At 49.8% G+C, this 18,551-nt stretch overlaps 1 protein-coding gene across 1 annotated transcript in view; it reads left to right on the top strand.

Annotated features, from left to right (window-relative positions):
* Positions 1-18,264, top strand: part of dync1h1 (dynein, cytoplasmic 1, heavy chain 1) — a 41,496-nt gene extending 23,232 nt beyond the window's left edge. Inside the window, 33 exon segments of the mRNA XM_083684050.1 lie at positions 30-306; positions 608-822; positions 1,071-1,275; positions 1,465-1,638; positions 2,089-2,208; positions 2,487-2,607; positions 3,170-3,365; positions 4,544-4,661; positions 4,961-5,176; positions 5,678-5,890; positions 6,225-6,352; positions 6,770-6,923; positions 7,081-7,227; positions 7,573-7,723; positions 7,941-8,194; positions 8,533-8,667; positions 9,012-9,106; positions 9,561-9,735; positions 9,980-10,055; positions 10,392-10,552; positions 10,949-11,060; positions 11,385-11,445; positions 11,594-11,717; positions 11,915-12,028; positions 12,216-12,386; positions 12,721-12,938; positions 13,341-13,444; positions 14,827-15,035; positions 15,321-15,474; positions 15,712-15,854; positions 16,313-16,481; positions 17,008-17,132; positions 17,756-18,264. Coding sequence (XP_083540176.1) covers positions 30-306; positions 608-822; positions 1,071-1,275; positions 1,465-1,638; positions 2,089-2,208; positions 2,487-2,607; positions 3,170-3,365; positions 4,544-4,661; positions 4,961-5,176; positions 5,678-5,890; positions 6,225-6,352; positions 6,770-6,923; positions 7,081-7,227; positions 7,573-7,723; positions 7,941-8,194; positions 8,533-8,667; positions 9,012-9,106; positions 9,561-9,735; positions 9,980-10,055; positions 10,392-10,552; positions 10,949-11,060; positions 11,385-11,445; positions 11,594-11,717; positions 11,915-12,028; positions 12,216-12,386; positions 12,721-12,938; positions 13,341-13,444; positions 14,827-15,035; positions 15,321-15,474; positions 15,712-15,854; positions 16,313-16,481; positions 17,008-17,132; positions 17,756-17,884 — 5,164 coding nt within the window. The 3' untranslated portion in view covers positions 17,885-18,264.
* Positions 18,265-18,551: the final 287 nt, after the last annotated feature.

Genomic DNA, 18,551 nt, shown 5'->3' with positions numbered 1-18,551 from the left:
GCTATTAAAACCTCTGTGTTGTCTTCCAGAATCTTCCGCCAGCCCCAGGGCCATCTGCTGCTCATCGGGGTCAGCGGCGCGGGTAAGACCACCCTGTCCCGCTTCGTGGCCTGGATGAACGGCCTGAGCGTCTACCAGATCAAGGTGCACAGGAGGTACACAGGCGACGACTTTGACGAGGACCTGCGGACGGTGCTGCGGCGCTCGGGGTGCAAGAACGAGAAGATCGCCTTCATCATGGACGAGTCCAACGTGCTCGACTCTGGCTTCCTGGAGAGGATGAACACTCTGCTGGCCAACGGAGAGGTACGAGATTGGTCGTGTCAGAGTTATTACCCCTAGAGGTAGGAGTGGGGTGGTGTCAGAGTTATAACACCTAGAGGGTGCACTAGCATCTCTATGAATCATGTCCAGTAGGACCAATGGGACAATGTTCCATAATGTTTTGCAAGTTTAGTGCCTCCCCTGTTTCTTTTATGACCTGCTTTGTGGGGATGGGAAACGACAAGGCAGCAGAGAGAAAGACACGGTTTTGTTTCACAATGGACAGTGAAAGTCAACTCCAACCCTACTCCTAATGCACATCTACACCCTGTCTCTCTCCCAGGTGCCAGGTCTGTTTGAAGGAGACGAGTACGCCACCCTGATGACCCAGTGTAAGGAGGGTGCCCAGAAGGAGGGTCTGATGCTGGACACGCACGAGGAGCTGTACAAGTGGTTCACCAGCCAGGTCATCAGGAACCTCCATGTGGTCTTCACCATGAACCCCTCCTCAGAGGGCCTGAAGGACCGCGCAGCCACCTCCCCCGCTCTGTTCAACAGGTAGGGGCTCTGTATATATGTACACACACACCTCCCCCCACTCGCTTCAACAGGTAGGGGCTCCCTACACATATACACATACACACACACACACACACACACATACACACACAAAAGTAACATCCTACTGGTTAATGCTGTGTCTGTTGGGACCACCAGTGGGAGACAGAACTTTCTTCTTATTCTAGATGGACCACAATTGAGAAAAACAAACTAAATAACTCCTGACCTCCTCTCCCCCCTCCCAGGTGTGTGTTGAACTGGTTTGGAGACTGGTCCACAGAGGCGCTGTACCAGGTGGGTAAGGAGTTCACCATCAAGATGGACCTGGAGAAGCCCAACTACAAGGTGCCAGACTACATGCCCGTGGTGTACGACAAACTGCCCCAGCCTCCCTCCCACCGTGACGCCATCGTCAACGGATGCGTGTTCGTTCACCAGACTCTTCACCAGGTTAGAGGCACTCTCGTTCATCCAGATTAGTCTCATTGGGATTAAATCTAATGGTATAATCTTCAGTTACATTTAAAAAAATCCTACTCATCCCAGAGTGGGCAATAACTTAATCGTGAGTTAAGTCTTCTCAAGTAAGGCGATGATTTCGCTTACGAACGTTGCCCATGATGCATCTTCTCCCCTCAGGCTAACAACCGCCTGGCTAAGCGCGGTGGGCGCACCATGGCCATAACGCCTCGCCACTACCTGGACTTCATCAACCACTACGCCAACCTGTTCAACGAGAAGCGTAGCGAGCTGGAGGAGCAGCAGATGCACCTCAACGTCGGCCTGCGGAAGATCAAGGAGACCGTTGACCAGGTAATGGAATGGTTTGATTCGCTTGATGTTTGCCGACTTTGAGAAGGAAGAATTGCTTGATTTAAGGTTGCGTTGCGAAGTTTTGGGGTTGTGTAACTGTTGAGAAGGAGAATAGAACATCCATTGCAGGAATGATCAACAACAGTAGTGTTCTCTTCGGATAGCATTAATGCTGCATTCAGGTGCTGCTCAAAAATGGGTAAACTTTGATAGTTCCAACTAGGCAACTTCTGTTCCCTTGAGATCTCAGAGTTTCCCCACTCTGAGCTATCTCAGAATTAACCAATAGGGAGTTCCATGCTCCAATCTTGGAGTGAAGCTCAGAGTTTTACAGGAGCGCTTGAATGCACCATTAGATCCGCATAGGAATAAAGAGGAATAAAGAAGTAAATGTTGTCCCTGTTGTGTGACCTCTGACCCCACATTCTTCTTCTCCGGTCTGCCTTGTAGGTGGAGGAGCTCCGGCGCGACCTGAGGATCAAGAGTCAGGAGCTGGAGGTGAAGAACGCTGCTGCCAATGACAAGCTGAAGAAGATGGTCAAAGACCAGCAGGAGGCTGAGAAGAAGAAGGTACGGTGGAGGCTGTGTTATACTTAAAGGCTGTGTTATACTTAAAGGCTGTTATACTTAAAGCTCAAACAAAAAATAAAGTGTCACTCGCCTTGTCATAGACAGTCTATGATGGCGTCAACAACGTGAGAAAGTTCAGGAGGTGCGTGATAATCCCACGGCGAAACTCAAGTGTCAACATTTCTGTCGATCCACAGTGGTCGGCAGTGCCGATCGGCAAAGCGTAAATTAACCTTCAGACAGTCCCCTCATACCTGTGGATGTGGTGGTGATTGCAGGTGATGAGTCAGGAGATCCAGGAGTCTGTGTACAAGCAGCAGGAGAAGATCAAGGACAAGCAGCTGAGTGTCAAAGAGGATCTGGACCAGGTGGAGCCGGCTGTTATTGAAGCCCAGAATGGTACGATCTAATATCTCCTAATATATTCTCCTTTATTCTACAGTGTCTTCCTATCGCACCCTTCTCTATTCAGTACAACACACGTATTATGTTTTGCTGTTACAGCACCCAACTGGAAACACACATTGTTATTCTCATTGTATGGTCTATTTGTTTGTTAATGTTGTGAAAGTCTTGATTGATATCAAATCATTGATTTGATGGACTTCATGAATTGTAACACGCATTTACTCAACAACCAGACAGTTTACAGTGAGGTTTATCGCAATCGCTAACTTGGTCTGATTAGGATATGTTCATAACTGTAATGCAACTGCTGTTTTAATGATCGTTAACCAAGTCGTATTCATCCAACTCATTGGAACACAGTGCTCTTCTGTGTAAGCCCACCTCTCCTTTTTCTCCCTCAAGTTTTCCACCATGCTTCAAGTCCCTCTCTCCTAAGGTCCCTCTACTGCTCTCCTCTAACTTCTCCACTCTTCTTCTTCTCCTCACCTTCCTCCTTCATTGTCCCCTATGCTCCACTACGCCCCCCTGTGGTCTGTGGTGGTGGTTATTATAGCTGTTAAGTCCATCAAGAAACAGCACCTGGTGGAGGTGCGATCCATGGCCAACCCCCCCGGGGCTGTGAAGCTGGCCCTGGAGTCCATCTGTCTGCTCCTGGGGGAGAGCACCACGGACTGGAAGCAGATCAGATCCATCATCATGAGGGAGAACTTCATCCCCACCATTGTTAACTTTTCTGCCGATGAGATCAGGTGACCGGAACTGATGTGCTGGAGGGGAGGAGGAGGAGACGGCAGTAGGGTTGTTGGAGAGGGGGAAAGATGGCTGGTCACTGGCAGAGAGAGAGGGAGAGAGGGAGGATGTAGGGAGTGATGTAGAACGTTTGATTGAACCAAACAGGCTTCCTTCCCCCTTCTGGTGTCTATGCAGCATAACACATTCATGAGATCTCCAAATCCAGATCGTCTCCGATACTTTCATAAATAGCCCAAGTTTAAGATTCCTCTCAGCCTTTGACATGAGTCCCTCCCTCTCACCAAACCCTGCTGCTGTTGGGTCCACCTCCTCCCACCCTTTATACCTTGCATGGTTCTAAAGAATGCTTCTCTCTCCATCCCTCTCCCATCCCTCCCCTTCCATCCATTTCTCCCTCCCTCCCATCTATATACCCCCATCCCTCTCTCTCCCTCTCCGTTCGTGTCCACCCCCCCCTCTCCTCAGCGGTGAGCTCTATAAAGAGGCACCATCTAGTTGAAGTGCGGGCCATGACCAACCCCCCCGCTGCGGTTAAGCTGGCCTTAGAGTCTATCTGCCTGCTGCTGGGTGAAGAGACAAATGACTGGAAAAAGATCAGACAGGTTATAATCAGGGACAATTTCATCACCAGCATAGTCAACTTTGTCTCTGAGGACATGAGGTACTGAACTGTCGCGCGCTGGATAGCACACGATCCAGAATTGATCAATCGTCTATCAATCTATCTATCACGCAGCTGTGGTCACTGCTTGATTGTTAGTGGGCCACAGATTTGTTTTTTCTGTGAGATCTGAATGATTTACTGATTTGCTGATCTTGGCATGATTGTCCTGTCCTCATGGAATCACTGTTACTGATGTCCAGCAGTTGGCTAGATATGATTTCTGGCCTTAATAGTCTCATGATTGGTCAAATCAGTATGTGTCGGTTTGAATTGAATCTTGGAATTGATTCAGAAATCACCGGTGGAATACATCAAATTGAATTCTGCACTTCGACGTCTATCAACACCATTCCCAGCTTCTGATATCTGATATTTTCTTTTTAATAATCACATCCCCACCCCTTCACAATTTCATCATAATTATCAATTCATTTCTGAAAACCCTAATATTTATCATGCTGTGTGTGTTGGCTGCTCTGTGCTGACATTTTGACTTTTGTGCTGACCCAGTGAATCTATCCGTGAGAAGATGAAGAAGAACTACATGTCCAACCCCAACTACAACTACGAGCAGGTCAACAGGGCCTCTCTGGCCTGTGGTCCTATGGTCAAATGGGCCATCGCTCAGGTAAGAGAACCTTCTAGATTGGATGACCCCATATTCAAACCTTCTGTTTTCATACAGCTTATAAATGCTGGTCAGGGTTATGGATGTTTGATTGATGTTGAGCATTTGAGGCATTGGTGATACTGTGAGATTGATGGTGACCCACTGACCCACCACCAGTCAACACTTCTAGCCAAGACCCAGCCCTGAAGTCACAACGCCAATGGGGGAAACGTCCACAATCAAGTTTGTTAACCCTCCTCTCTCCCCCTTTCCCTCTCTCCCCTATCCCTCCCTCCCTCCCCTCCGTTCCTCTCCAGCTGAACTACGCCGACATGCTGAAGAGGGTGGAGCCCCTGCGTAACGAGCTGCAGAAGCTGGAGGACGACGCCACGGACAACAAGTCCAAGGCGGAGGAGGTGGAGCAGATGATCCGCGACCTGGAGAGCAGCATCGCCCGCTACAAGGAGGAGTACGCCGTGCTCATCTCTGAGGCCCAGGCCATCAAGGCCGACCTGGCCGCGGTCGAGGCTAAGGTACGCTGTAGTCACCACACACACACACACCTTCACATCCTCTTCTGATATGTGTTGTAGGCCAGCTGTTCCCAAACTTGGGGTCCCCTGATTTCAACTTGGGGGGGGTCCCCTTAGAAAATAGGCTAAGGCACTCAGCCAAACCCTCCCACCCCCCCAGAAACAACCATTATTCCCTGCTACCCAGCAGCTGTCATTCCATCATCCTCATCTGCGTGACTTGGTCATGTCTTGGAAAGTGAAGTCAACTGCCAGTCTCTTCAGACCCTTTGACCTTGTTTTTCAATAGATAAACCTCATAACTGTAATGCAACTGCTGTTTAATGATCGTTAACCAAGTCGTATTCATCCAACTTGTTGGAACACAGTGCTCTTCTGTGTAAGCCCACCTCTCCTAGATAAGCCTGAAATGATTACTCCGGTAGTGCTAGTGCTTTGCTTTACGTCACGTATTGGTCCATGCCGTTGTTATCAAACCATGACCGTGTTTTCTGACCACAGGTGAACCGCAGCACAGCCCTGCTGAAGAGCTTGTCGGCCGAGAGCGACCGCTGGGAGAAATCCAGCGAGACGTTTAAGATCCAGATGTCCACCATCGCTGGGGACTGCATGCTGTCTGCAGCCTTCGTGGCCTACGCCGGCTACTTCGAACAGCAGATGAGGCAGAACCTGTTCACCACCTGGTCCCACCACCTGCAGCAGGCCAACATACAGGTACTGACAGAGGCTGACTGGGATTGTGCAGCTGACTATGATGAGCAGGTTCGCTGGGCCAGACCTGTTGCCTCCCATGAATTGCGCACAGATTGTCATTGGTGTATTCTGTCACTCAACGGAAGACTGGATTTCATTTGAGTCCCAAAGAGATGACTCGTAGACGTAGCGCCGTAGGTTAACTCTTTTGACTCACACTGACCTGAAAATCCAGTCGATAACACTGATTGTTATGACCAGGTGGTTTGCTTTAATTAGACTATGCTCTGTGATTGTGCGATGCTCTGTACCTCCTCCTTCAGCATGACCTAACCAATCTCTCTCCCTCCCCTAGTTCCGTACGGACATCGCCAGGACGGAGTACCTGTCCAATGCTGACGAGAGGCTGCGCTGGCAGGCCAACTCCCTCCCCGCTGACGACCTCTGCACTGAGAACGCCATCATGCTCAAGAGGTTCAACAGGTGAGGGTGTCAGTCAGCTCCTCCTACGATCTAGAAGACACAGGGTTCTTTCCTAGTAGAAGACGCAGGGTTCTCCTAGTACGACCTGGATGTAGAAGATGCAGGGTTCTCTCCTAGTACGACCTGGATGTAGAAGACACAGGGTTTTATTAACAAGGTGGCGCCAAGTCGTCACGGTGTCACAGCGCCCCTCTTGCGTCCTTTAGGCGAGAACCCTGAGGTATATCAGCTATTCTCACTCTCGTCTGTCTGGAAGACAATGGAAGTTGCCTCTGTGATTGGGCATTCAGCCACCAGCTCAACAGTGCAGCCGAGTGTTTGAAATGGACGATGGATGATGTTTTAAGAAACCAGTAAGCAGCTGAAACTAATGAGCCTGTGCCCCCCGTTCCTCCCCCCTCCCTCCCTCCCTCCCAGGTATCCCCTGATCATCGACCCGTCCGGTCAGGCCACAGAGTTCATCATGAACGAGTACAAGGACCGGAAGATCACCAGGACCAGCTTCTTGGACGACGCCTTCCGGAAGAATCTGGAGAGCGCCCTGCGATTCGGAAACCCCCTGCTGGTGCAGGTGAGGAGAATGGGTTCAAACCTTGACAGACTTTCTGGATGTTTGTCGTTTAGCAGAAGCTCCTATCCAGAGCCAAGTCTTCCTTCTGGGTGTGCGCTGTTTGAACGTCTCTCTCTCTCTCTCTTTCTCTCCCTCCCTCCCTCCCTCCCTCTTGTAGGACGTGGAGAGCTACGACCCTATCCTGAACCCTGTCCTCAACAGAGAGGTACGCAGGACCGGAGGACGTGTCCTCATCACCCTCGGCGACCAGGACATTGACTTGTCCCCGTCCTTTGTCATCTTCCTCTCCACCCGCGACCCAACGGTGAGTTTTCTGCTTCTTCCAACCGTTAATCTAATCACGTACACACCTTAAAACATTCAGAAGTGTGTCAGATAACATGGAAGATTCTTCGAAGCATTTGAGGTATGCTTGATAGTTTGGCGTTTGCACTTAGGGACTGTCCTACCAGACAAACTAAATCAAGAGTATTTGAGTAAAGAGTGCTTGGTGTGGGGTGTGTGTAGTGTGTAGTGTGTGTGCATGTGTGTGCGCGACCCAGGTCTACACAAGTTCAGATGAATATTTGAGTTGGCATCATGGCTTCCAAACAGTGAGGTTATAGATGAATGTGTCTAAAACGCCGGTGTCCCTCTTGTTGTTGTGCAGGTGGAGTTCCCTCCAGACCTGTGCTCTCGCGTGACCTTCGTCAACTTCACGGTGACCCGCAGCAGTCTGCAGAGCCAGTGTCTCAACGAGGTGCTCAAGGCCGAGAGGCCCGATGTGGATGAGAAACGCTCCGACCTCCTCAAACTGCAGGGTGAGACACACACATACACACACACACACACTGAATGACACACACAAAATGACTTAGACAAACACAGACACATACACTGAATGGCATACACACAATGACTTCGACAAACACAGACGCACACACTGAACAGCTGAGAGTGGAAGGTAGAATGCATTGTGCACCCTTGAACTATTCAACCAATGACCTCTCTTCTCTCCCCTCCCTCCCTCCCTCCCAGGTGAGTTCCAGCTGCGTCTGCGTCAGCTGGAGAAGTCCCTCCTGCAGGCCCTGAACGAGGTCAAGGGTCGTATCCTCGACGACGACACCATCATCACCACGCTGGAGAACCTGAAGAAGGAGGCGGCGGAGGTGACCAGGAAGGTGGAGGAGACGGACATCGTCATGGCGGAGGTGGAGGCTGTGTCACAGCAGTACCTGTCCCTGTCCTCCGCCTGCAGCAGCATCTACTTCACCATGGAGGCTCTCAACCAGGTGGACACACACACACACACACACACACACACACATACACACACACACACATAAACATACATATACACACACGCACATATACACACACGCACATATATATATATATATATACATACACACATATGTACAGACACACACCACATAGATAGATATATATATACACACACACAGGCTAGAGCTGTAGGTAATGTATTTAAAGACATGAAAGGAGGTAGAATAGATTTGATTGATATTTGCCAATGAAATTCAATGAATTGTTATCGCCTAAGTTTTTGTCCAAGTTCTTTAGTCTTGACCTTATGTGACCTTACGTGACCTTACACCCCCTCCACATGTAGATGCACTTCCTGTACCAGTACTCTCTGCACTTCTTCCTGGACATCTACCACACGGTGCTGTACGAGAACGCCAACCTGAAGAGCGTCAGCGACCACACCCAGAGACTCTCACACATCACTAAGGACCTCTTCCAGGTAAACACACTTTTGGGACCACTTCCTGGACACAGATTAAGACTAGTCCTAGTAGCAGATCTCCATTGAAGATGCTTATTAGTCTAGGATTAGGCTTGATCTTAATCTTGGTCAGGGAAACTAGCCTGTAATGTCTAATCTGTAATGCCTACCCCTCTTTAAGGTGATCCAAATGTTCAGATACATACAGACAATCTCTGCTATTGATTGAGTTAGGACTCATCTATTTAGCAGGCCTATTTCTAGATTTTACACAAAAGATAGACTATGGATGTTGTTAGGATACTCAGACTGTTGGATGCTAGGCAGTCCGGTACTAAAACAATCCCACGTCCTTCCTGCAGGTGGCGTTCAACCGAGTGGCCAGAGGAATGTTGCATAACGACCACATCACCTTTGCTATGCTGTTGGCCAGGATCAACCTCAAGGGAATGACCAGGTAAGGTGATACCGTTCCTCATTCCTACCGTTCCTCATGCATTACAATGAGCCCGTCCTCCGATTTCTACCCCCACCAGCCTCCCCTGGACGATACACTACCAAGATTATTTATTTATTTATTTAACCTTTTAGTTATCCAGGTTCGTCTCATTGAGATACAATATATGTCCAGCAGGAGAGAACAATGTTTCCGCCGATGTTTCGGATTATCATTAAGATTTTTACACCTCCCTGTTTGAATGTGAAGGAGAGGAATGCCACAGGTCACAGTTAATATAATAATATATGCCATTTAGCTGACGCTTTTATCCAAAGCGACTTACATTGCAGTGAGTGCATACACTTTTCAGGATATATGGTCCCAGTTGACCCCCCCCCCCCCCCCCGCCCCCCCAAAGGAGACAATGAAGTCATCATCATCATCTGATTGTTTAATCTCTGTTTCCCTGCAGCGAGCCGTCGTTTGACTCAGAGTTCCAGCACTACCTGCGTGGTAAGGAGATCGTGCTGACAGGTATGAACGTTCCCAAGGTGAAGGGCCTCACCTACGACCAGAGCGAAGCGATGATCCGCCTCAGCCGCATGCCCGCCTTCAAAGACCTGGTCTCCAAGGTTACGGAGGATGAGGTGAGGGATGGACGGACGGACTTCTGATTCGTCAGCTGTCGCTATGCATGACGCACGTCCTCCTACGCATAGCAACTGTTCATGTTTTTGTATTTGTTCGTTTTTTTGTAAGAAAAAAAAAAAGGACATTCACATTTTGGAGGAAGACTGTAAATTGTGGAGCTTGACATTGATCTCAGCTCTTTGAAAAGGGGTCACTGAAGTGCACTTTGGTTTCTCTCTCTCTCCCTCCTATCCTCTTCAGCAATTCTTCATGTGGATCGAGAGCAACTCCCCTGAGCTGTCTGTGCCCTACCTGTGGACCGAGGAGAAGCAGTCTAGTGAGTACTACAGTCTAGTCGTCAGGAGAACATCTAGAAGGTCTGGGTTCAGAAGAACATCTAGAAGGTCAAGGTTCAGAAGAACATCTAGAAGGTCAAGGTTCAGAAGAACATCTAAAAGGTCTAGGTTCAGAAGAACATTTAGAAGGTCTAGGTTCCTCCTCCTTAGATATTTTCCTCCAATGCTTCCTGAGAAGGAAGCGAGGGGAGGACAGAGGAGAGGAACACAAGGATGTTTCGAACAACTGGGAAAAGCATCCACGTCCAGGTTCCGACATCAACCTCTCTCCAACCTGATCTCTGCTTAACCTCTTCCTTCTTCTCTGTGGTTCTCAGCTTCCATTGGTCAGGCGGTGCACCAGCTGCTCCTGATCCAGGCGTTCTGTCCAGATCGCCTCCTGGCCATGTCTCACATCTTCGTGTCCAAGGTCCTGGGGGACAGCTTCATGTCCATCATCGAGCAGCCTCTGGACCTGGCCAACATCGTCGACAGCGAGGTACACGACACTCCTGATCTGTTGTGTGACTGCAACCCAGGGGAGGCTGGTGGAGGTAGAAATCGGAGGACGGGCTCATTGTATTGTAATGCATGGATTGGAATAAGCAATTGACACCGTACCTTTTTCCATTCCATGCATTACAATACAATGAGCCCGTCCTCCGATTTCTACCTCCACCAGCCTCCCCTGCTGGCAGTTGTTGTTTCACCCACCAGTACACTGCTGACTCACTATAGTGGCAGAGCAGACGCTGGGAAAACAATGCTGTTGCCAACATTGTTTTTCAGGGGTTCAACAGCTGATGCATCTCTTTTGGTTAGTGCACCGTCCATTACCCATTTGCAACTGCCAGTCTCTCTTTGACATGCCCCCCCCCCCCCATCTCCCCCGCAGGTGAAGCCCAGCATCCCGGTGCTGATGTGTTCCGTGCCCGGGTACGATGCCAGCGGCCTGGTCCGAGACCTGGCAGCCGAACAGAACAAACACATCACCTCCATCTCCATCGGTACGAACAGACAACCACACAATACACACACACACACACACACACACACACACACAGACCACACTGACCACACTGACATGCACAGACCACCCTCACACCTATAGAGAGATGCATTGGCATATATGTATAGAGTTGCACCACTATACGGGCATGTATGGAGAGATACACTCACTGAGAACTTTATTAGGAACACTATACAGGTAGGGCCTCCCTTTGCTCTCAAAACAGCCTCAATTGTTCCATCCTGAGAGCACTGGTAAGGGACTGTATGCATTGGAGTGATGATGATGATGTGTACCCGCCTGGTCTCCCTCCTCTCCCCAGGTTCGGCCGAGGGCTTCAACAAGGCTGACAGAGACATCAACACAGCAGTCAAGTCTGGCAGGTGGGTGGGCGTTCAACACCGCAAATCAAACTCTCCGACTGCTGCTGTGGGGAGTTGGACACACTGCTGAGTGGTACTGGTGTGTTGTGTGTTACAGACATAGAGACACATGTATTCTTACTCCGTGTGTGTGTGTGTGTGTGTGTAGATGGGTGATGCTGGAGAACGTCCACCTTGCCCCTGCCTGGCTGATGCAGCTGGAGAAGAAGCTCCACTCCATGCAGCCTCATGCCTGCTTCAGACTCTTCCTCACCATGGAGATCAACCCCAAGGTCAGCTCCTCCGTCTCCCTCTCTCCTATTGGTTTAACTAACATGTTCTCTGTCACATGACCCCAGTTGCCCCCCACCCCCACCCCCCCAGATGCCAGTCTAACAGTTGCCACTCTCTCTCCCCCCCCACCCCCCCAGATGCCAGTAAATGTTGTTCTCGTTTCTCCCTCAAGTCTAACAGTTCCCCCCCCCCCCAGGTGCCAGTGAACCTGCTGCGTGCTGGTCGTATCTTCGTGTTCGAGCCCCCTCCCGGTGTCAAGGCCAACATGCTGAGGACCTTCAGCAGCATCCCTGTGGCTCGCATGTGCAAGGTGGCCACACACACACACACACACTCACACACACACAGATTCATACTCCTACTCTGCCACTCATTCACTCTCTTATACACACACACACACACACACACACACACAGCTTCACTTCCACCAGTTTAGTGTATACATGTTTCTCCTTAACCTAGAGGTGATTGTAACCCCCATCCCCTCGTCCCTCCAGGCTCCCAACGAGCGTGCCCGTCTCTACTTCCTGCTGGGCTGGTTCCATGCGGTCATCCAGGAGCGTCTGCGCTACGCCCCGCTGGGCTGGTCCAAGAAGTACGAGTTTGGAGAGTCCGACCTGCGCTCTGCCTGTGACACCATTGACACCTGGCTGGACGACACCGCCAAGGTCCAACACACACACCTATACACACACACATACACGCACACACCTCCATACACCTACATACACGCACACACCTACACAAACACGTACATACACACCTACACACCTGGGGCTCTGTCCCACAAGAGACACTAATGTAGAATGTTTGTATGCATGGCAAACACCTCGTATGTAATATTGGATATATTAATATTAACATTTACTTTTTAATGACTTTTGTAGGTCTTGTCCTCTCAGAGTGAGACCCTAGAAGCCCAACCATATCAACCCTGAGACCCTCTAGTTCAGTGGGTCAGACTAGCATTTTGACCCTCTCCTCCTCCTCCTCCTCCTCCAGGGTCGTCAGAACATCTCCCCAGACAAGATCCCCTGGGCGGCCCTGAAAACCCTGATGGCCCAGTCCATCTACGGAGGACGCATCGACAACGAGTTTGACCAGCGTCTGCTCAACACCTTCCTGGACCGCATCTTCACCACGGGCAGCTTCGACAGCGAGTTCAAACTGGCCTTCAAGGTGGACGGGCACAAGGACATCAAGATGCCCGACGGTATCAGGTCAGGACCCAGCTCCGGCCTGGGGGGGCAGAGGGAGAGCATTCAAGGGGTGGTTGGTTGCACAGACCTACCAGTGGAGGCTGGTGGAGGTAGAAATCGGGAGGACGGGCTCCTTGTAATGCGCACACAACGTGTTTTGATACCATTCCTTGTTCCATTCCATGCATTACAATGAGCCCGTCCTCCGATTTCTACCTCCACCAGCCTCCCCTGGTGTAAGCCTACACCTGGACTAATTGGGACTCCGTTGAACACTGTTCTTAGTCCAGACGTTGGCTTAATTTGGGTCCTTGCAACAAAATTCAAACTAAATCTCTGAACTTTTAAAAAGGTGAATTTCCAACTCTCCACATCCTGTAGCTAACTGCTAGCTCTATAACATGTTCGTTTGGTGTCTTCCAGGCGTGAGGAGTTCATCCACTGGGTCGAGATGCTTCCTGACACCCAGACGCCATCTTGGCTGGGGTTGCCCAGCAACGCGGAGAAGGTCCTGCTCACCACTCAGGGTATGCTCCGGCCGCTCGTTCTTCCTGGGTCGTAGTTCACCTGGGGCCCCTCTGTTGGATCCTTCCTGTCACATGACAGATGCTTCCTCATCTGTGATCTGCAGTCACCTCTGGCTCCTCTCCCTCTCTGTCCTTTCCTCTCTCTCTCTCTCTCTCTCTCTCTCTCTCTCTATCTGTCCTAGCCTCTTTCTCTCTCTCTCTGTCCTTTCCTCTCTCTCTCTCTCCATCTGTCCTAGCCTCTCTTTTTCTTTCTCTCCCTCTCCTTCTCTCTCTCCCTGTCAGTCATTGCCTCTCTCTCTGTCCTTTCCTCTCTCTCTCTCTCTCTCTCTCTCTCCATCTGTCCTAGCCTCTCTTTTTCTTTCTTTCTCTCTCTCTCCATCTCCCCCTCTCTCTCCCCCCCCCCTCTCTCTCCTATCCTAGCCTCTCTCTCTCCCACTCTGTCCTAGCCTCTCCATGTCTCTGTTCTGTTCTAACTGATCTTATTTCCACAGGCCATCTTATCCTGAGGAGTGAAATGACAACTAGCTACCATCTTTGTTGTTGTGGTTGTGCTTTGGGCAGGAGCACCTCCATGAGTGTGTTTATAGCAACAATAACACATTCTCAACATTTGGTTTAGCTTACTTTTTCGGACTCACTTTTAGGTCCCAGGCCTTCTATGTTCAGCTTGCATCAGTGCCAGGGTCATTGGCCACAGACCACACACATGACATTGATGATGGCCCAGGATGTGTGGTAGCCATATATGTACGAGTGGGGGTGTTCTGTCCAGAGTGGGGTGTTCCATTCCTTATAGAGCAGGGGTGTTCTATCCCAGAGTGGGGTGTTCCATTCCTTATAGAGCAGGGGTGTTCTATCCCAGAGTTGGGTGTTCCATTCCATTGTAGAACAGGGGTGTTCTGGGTGTCCTCACCCTCCAGCAGCTGTATTTCACATCCATCATGTCGCTTCCCTACTCCAGTACCCCCCACCCCCCCTTCCCCCTCCCCCAGGCGTTGAAACATCCACCCTCCCCTCCCTCCCTGGTTCTATTGATTTCTCTCTCAGAGCCCTGGAACCCTCTTCACTTCTCTGTTTTCCTCAGGAAATATTGCACGATCTCCCCTTCAGAGTTGACTTTGCGTCTGTCTGTGTGTTTTGTCCTCTTTTGCCTGCCGTACTTTGGGACTGTGTTCCCCTGCCCCATCTCTTATCTTTTGACTTCTTGAACTCTTTATGTTGATACACATCGACCCCCCCCCCCTTATTAACACTATGTATGGCAACGCAAGGCTACATGTCTGTCTGTCTGGTCCACCATTAATTTCTTCTCCCCCCTCCTCCCACCACGGGCTTGTCTCCTTCCCCCTCCCCTGGCTGACTCCCCCTGCTGGTCTGCTCAGGCACTGACATGATGGGTAAGATGCTGAAAATGCAGATGTTGGAGGATGAGGATGACCTGGCCTACGAGACAGAGACGAAGCAGAGGACCACGTCATCGTCCGACGCCCAGCCCGCCTGGATGAGGATCCTGCACACCACCGCCTCCAACTGGCTGCAGCTCATCCCTCAGGCCGTCAACCCACTCAAACGCACCGTGGAGAACATCAAGGTAGTGTGGCCGCTCTGAAGGTCCTACACAGAGACCAGGGGTCTGCTGGAGACATATTTTAGATCTGGTTGGAGTTCCCAGATCACTCAAAGCACTCTCTCTCTCTCTCACACACACACACACACACACAAAAGTAGTATACAAATCCTTTTGCTTTTCCTTGTCGAGCATATAGTATGTTGTTTGTGTATGTTCTAACTTACATTTTCCCTCCTTCCCTCCTCACTCTCACACACACACACACACACACTCACACACACACTCACACTCTCTCTCACACACCAGGACCCTCTGTTCCGCTTCTTTGAGCGTGAGGTGAAGATGGGTGGTAAGATGCTGCAGGAGGTCCGTCAGGACCTGACAGACGTGGTCCACGTGTGTGAGGGCAAGAAGAAGCAGACCAACGACCTACGCACCCTCATCAACGCTATGGTCAAAGGTCAGCGACACACCTCACACCTCCACACACACACCTCACACCTCCACACACACTGCTACACACACCTCCGCTGAGCCCGTCCTCCAATTTCTACCCCCCCTGATTTTGACCTTGGTCTCTAGCGCATGGGTATTAACCGCCACGTGTATGTCCCCTCCCCCTCTTCCTCTTATTCCTCCTCCTCCTCTACCCCGTCTTCCTCCTCTTCCCCCTCTTCCTCCTCTTCCTCCTCTCTAGGTATCCTGCCTCGTAGTTGGTGTCGTTACACGGTGCCAACTTCTATGACGGTCATCCAGTGGGTGGCAGACTTCAGCGACCGAATCAAGCAGCTGCAGGCAATCTCCCAAGGAGCAGCCAGCGGGGGCGCTAAAGAGCTCAAGGTACGCCTCATCACACAGACAGACACAAAGACACACACCACTGAAGAAAATAGCTGGTGGTAAATTGAATTACATTTTGGCACCGATTTATGGGTAAATCCCCCTGAACTACACCAGGGAATGTCCTCCGCAATAGCTAGTGGGATTTGCCCATAACTGAAGTAGTTGACCAGTGTTTGAATGTGTTAGAGTAGATAAGAACATTTAGATGAGAACACTTACCTGAATGCAATCCATATCAGGGGAGGCGGGTGGGTGTAGAAATCGGAGGTTGGGGCTCATTGTAATGCAAACCATTCCTCATTCCACCCCATGCATTACAATGAGCCCGTCCTCCGATTTCTACCTCCACCAGCCTCCCTTGATTCATAAGCAAGGCTGTCCTCTGTCTTCTTGGTCACCTTATTCTCTTGACCCATCCCCCTCCCTCCACCCCACCGTCCCCTCCTCCCCCCCAGAACATCCACGTGTGCCTGGGCAGCCTGTTCGTCCCCGAGGCTTACATCACTGCTACGCGTCAGTACGTGGCCCAGGTGAACAGCTGGTCCCTGGAGGAGCTCTGTCTGGAAGTCAACGTCACCAGCGCCCAGGGGTCGTCGCTGGACGCATGCAGCTTTGGCATCAAAGGTGAGGAGGGGTCCACGGGGCTGCATGTGGCCGATAGGCCCTGGGTGGATGAATCACCACGGCCCAGTAGCTCAGAATGAGATTATGAGATTATGTTTTGCCATCCAGGATCAGATCTATCTGGGAGTTGTAAGTAGTACAGGGGAGGTCAGCCAGATGGATCTGGTCCTGGATAGCAAAAAAGAGAATCAAGAGAAGTCTTGAAACACTGGCCCCAGGGAATAAGTTATGCAGACTTTTTGATCTGCAGAATACACAAATGATAAATGGGAAGCAGCACTGAAGCCTTTCAGCAGGTTATGCTTGTAGCTCTTCTAGAATCTTCCAATCATTAACCAATGAACATCTTCACCTTAAATGACCTTAACAAGACTCCCCATGAATGTGGCTTGCGGGGGTCAGGTCAATTTCAATGATCGATGAATTAGGGAATTATATCAGAAAAGCTGGGAATTCCTGATTTTAATCGGGGAGGGGGAGGGTGGGAAAAGCGTCCTGATGTTCTGTCGTCTTTGTCCCCCGCCAGGTCTGAAGCTGCAGGGAGCCACCTGTGGCAGCAACAAGCTGTCTCTGTCCACAGACATCTCCACAGAGCTTCCTCTGACACAGCTCCGCTGGATCAAACAGAGCAGCTCAGAGAAGAGGCACATGGTACGACCTGGACACAGCACCCACCAGGGGAGGCTGGCGGAGGTAGAAATCGGAGGACGGGCTCGTTTTAATGCATGCAACGGAATGAGGAATGGTATCCTCCGATTTCTACCTCCGCCAGCCTCCCCTGGTACACGTGGGTTATGTAAATCCTCTGTGAGCAGGAGTGCTACACTGATAGCGCATGGAAGATATTGAATATATTAGTTGGCATACATGCAATAGGTTGACTTTGAAGGAAGACTTATGATATTAAGTCTTGAAATCATCATTTGTCACAATACAGTTAGAGCTTTGCCATGGTCATTACTATTGGAATATTGTGAAAAATCTAAATCAGAATCAGAATTCTTTGAAGTATATTTGCACATACAGGAAATTGACTTGGTAAGGTTGGTGCATGGGGCATAAAAAACAATATATTAGCAAAATATGAACAAAATAGCAAAAACTAATTTACAAAATAGAGCAATAAAACAATACATTTTGTAAAAGCCACCACAATAACGGAAGCTATCCATATTAGTCCATTAGATCCCTTGATATAATGGACGATAGCAACATCAGGACTAATGGATAACTGTGCCACAGTGACAACTCACTAATGTTTGACCTTCCTACAGGTCACTCTGCCCGTGTACTTGAACTTCACCAGAGCCGACCTGATCTTCACTGTGGACTTCGACATCGCCCCCAAGGAAGACCCTCACAACTTCTACGAGCGCGGCGTTGCGGTGCTCTGCACAGAGTAGAAGGGACGAGCTCCTACCAGAGGACTCGTAGTAACCGCCTGTTATCCGTAGTTTAGTCCTTATACATGAATCCTAGTTTGTAGTTGCAGTCCACATACGAAAGGTAGTTTAGTCAAGTCAGCTATACTGGAAGTTAATCTTCATCTATTGATACTATTTTGGGAAGTGTTCTGGAAGGTCTGAGTAATGTGTCAGGTGGTACGTGTATGGTAAAGGGAAGTTGTTGTAGTACTGTAGTACACTACAAAGTAGCGTATTGGAAAAGGTGGAAGTTGTAAAAGTATGGAAAATATGTTTTTTTTATGAAGGAAACTGAATGTTTTTATGATGGAATAAAGATGTTGGATAATAACTTGACTAATAAAAGTGTAATCAATGACTCCAATTTCATGGCCTCTTTCTTCAAGTGCTATCTGGGTTCAGTGTTAATGGTTTGTTGAGTTGACTGTAGCCTCTGTACTGTGTGTGCACAAATTAAGACTTCTCGGATGGCTTTTCTAAACTAGGCAAAATACTCCTTACCAAAGCGATAAACACATCACACCTAGACGGTCGTTTCAGATGTACCAGGGACCATCAAGGGCTGTGATGTCACCACCAAGGGAGGCCCTCAGCTGACAGGGGTAGTGTGGTGGTGCTCTGCTCAAAGTAGACAGCCCTCAGGTGT

Source organism: Argentina silus (genome assembly GCF_951799395.1).
Source record: "Argentina silus genome assembly, chromosome: 13".
Classification (NCBI taxonomy): Eukaryota; Metazoa; Chordata; class Actinopteri; order Argentiniformes; family Argentinidae; genus Argentina; species Argentina silus.
Note: the sequence above shows the minus strand (reverse complement) of the source record. Positions and strands in the feature narration are given on the sequence as shown.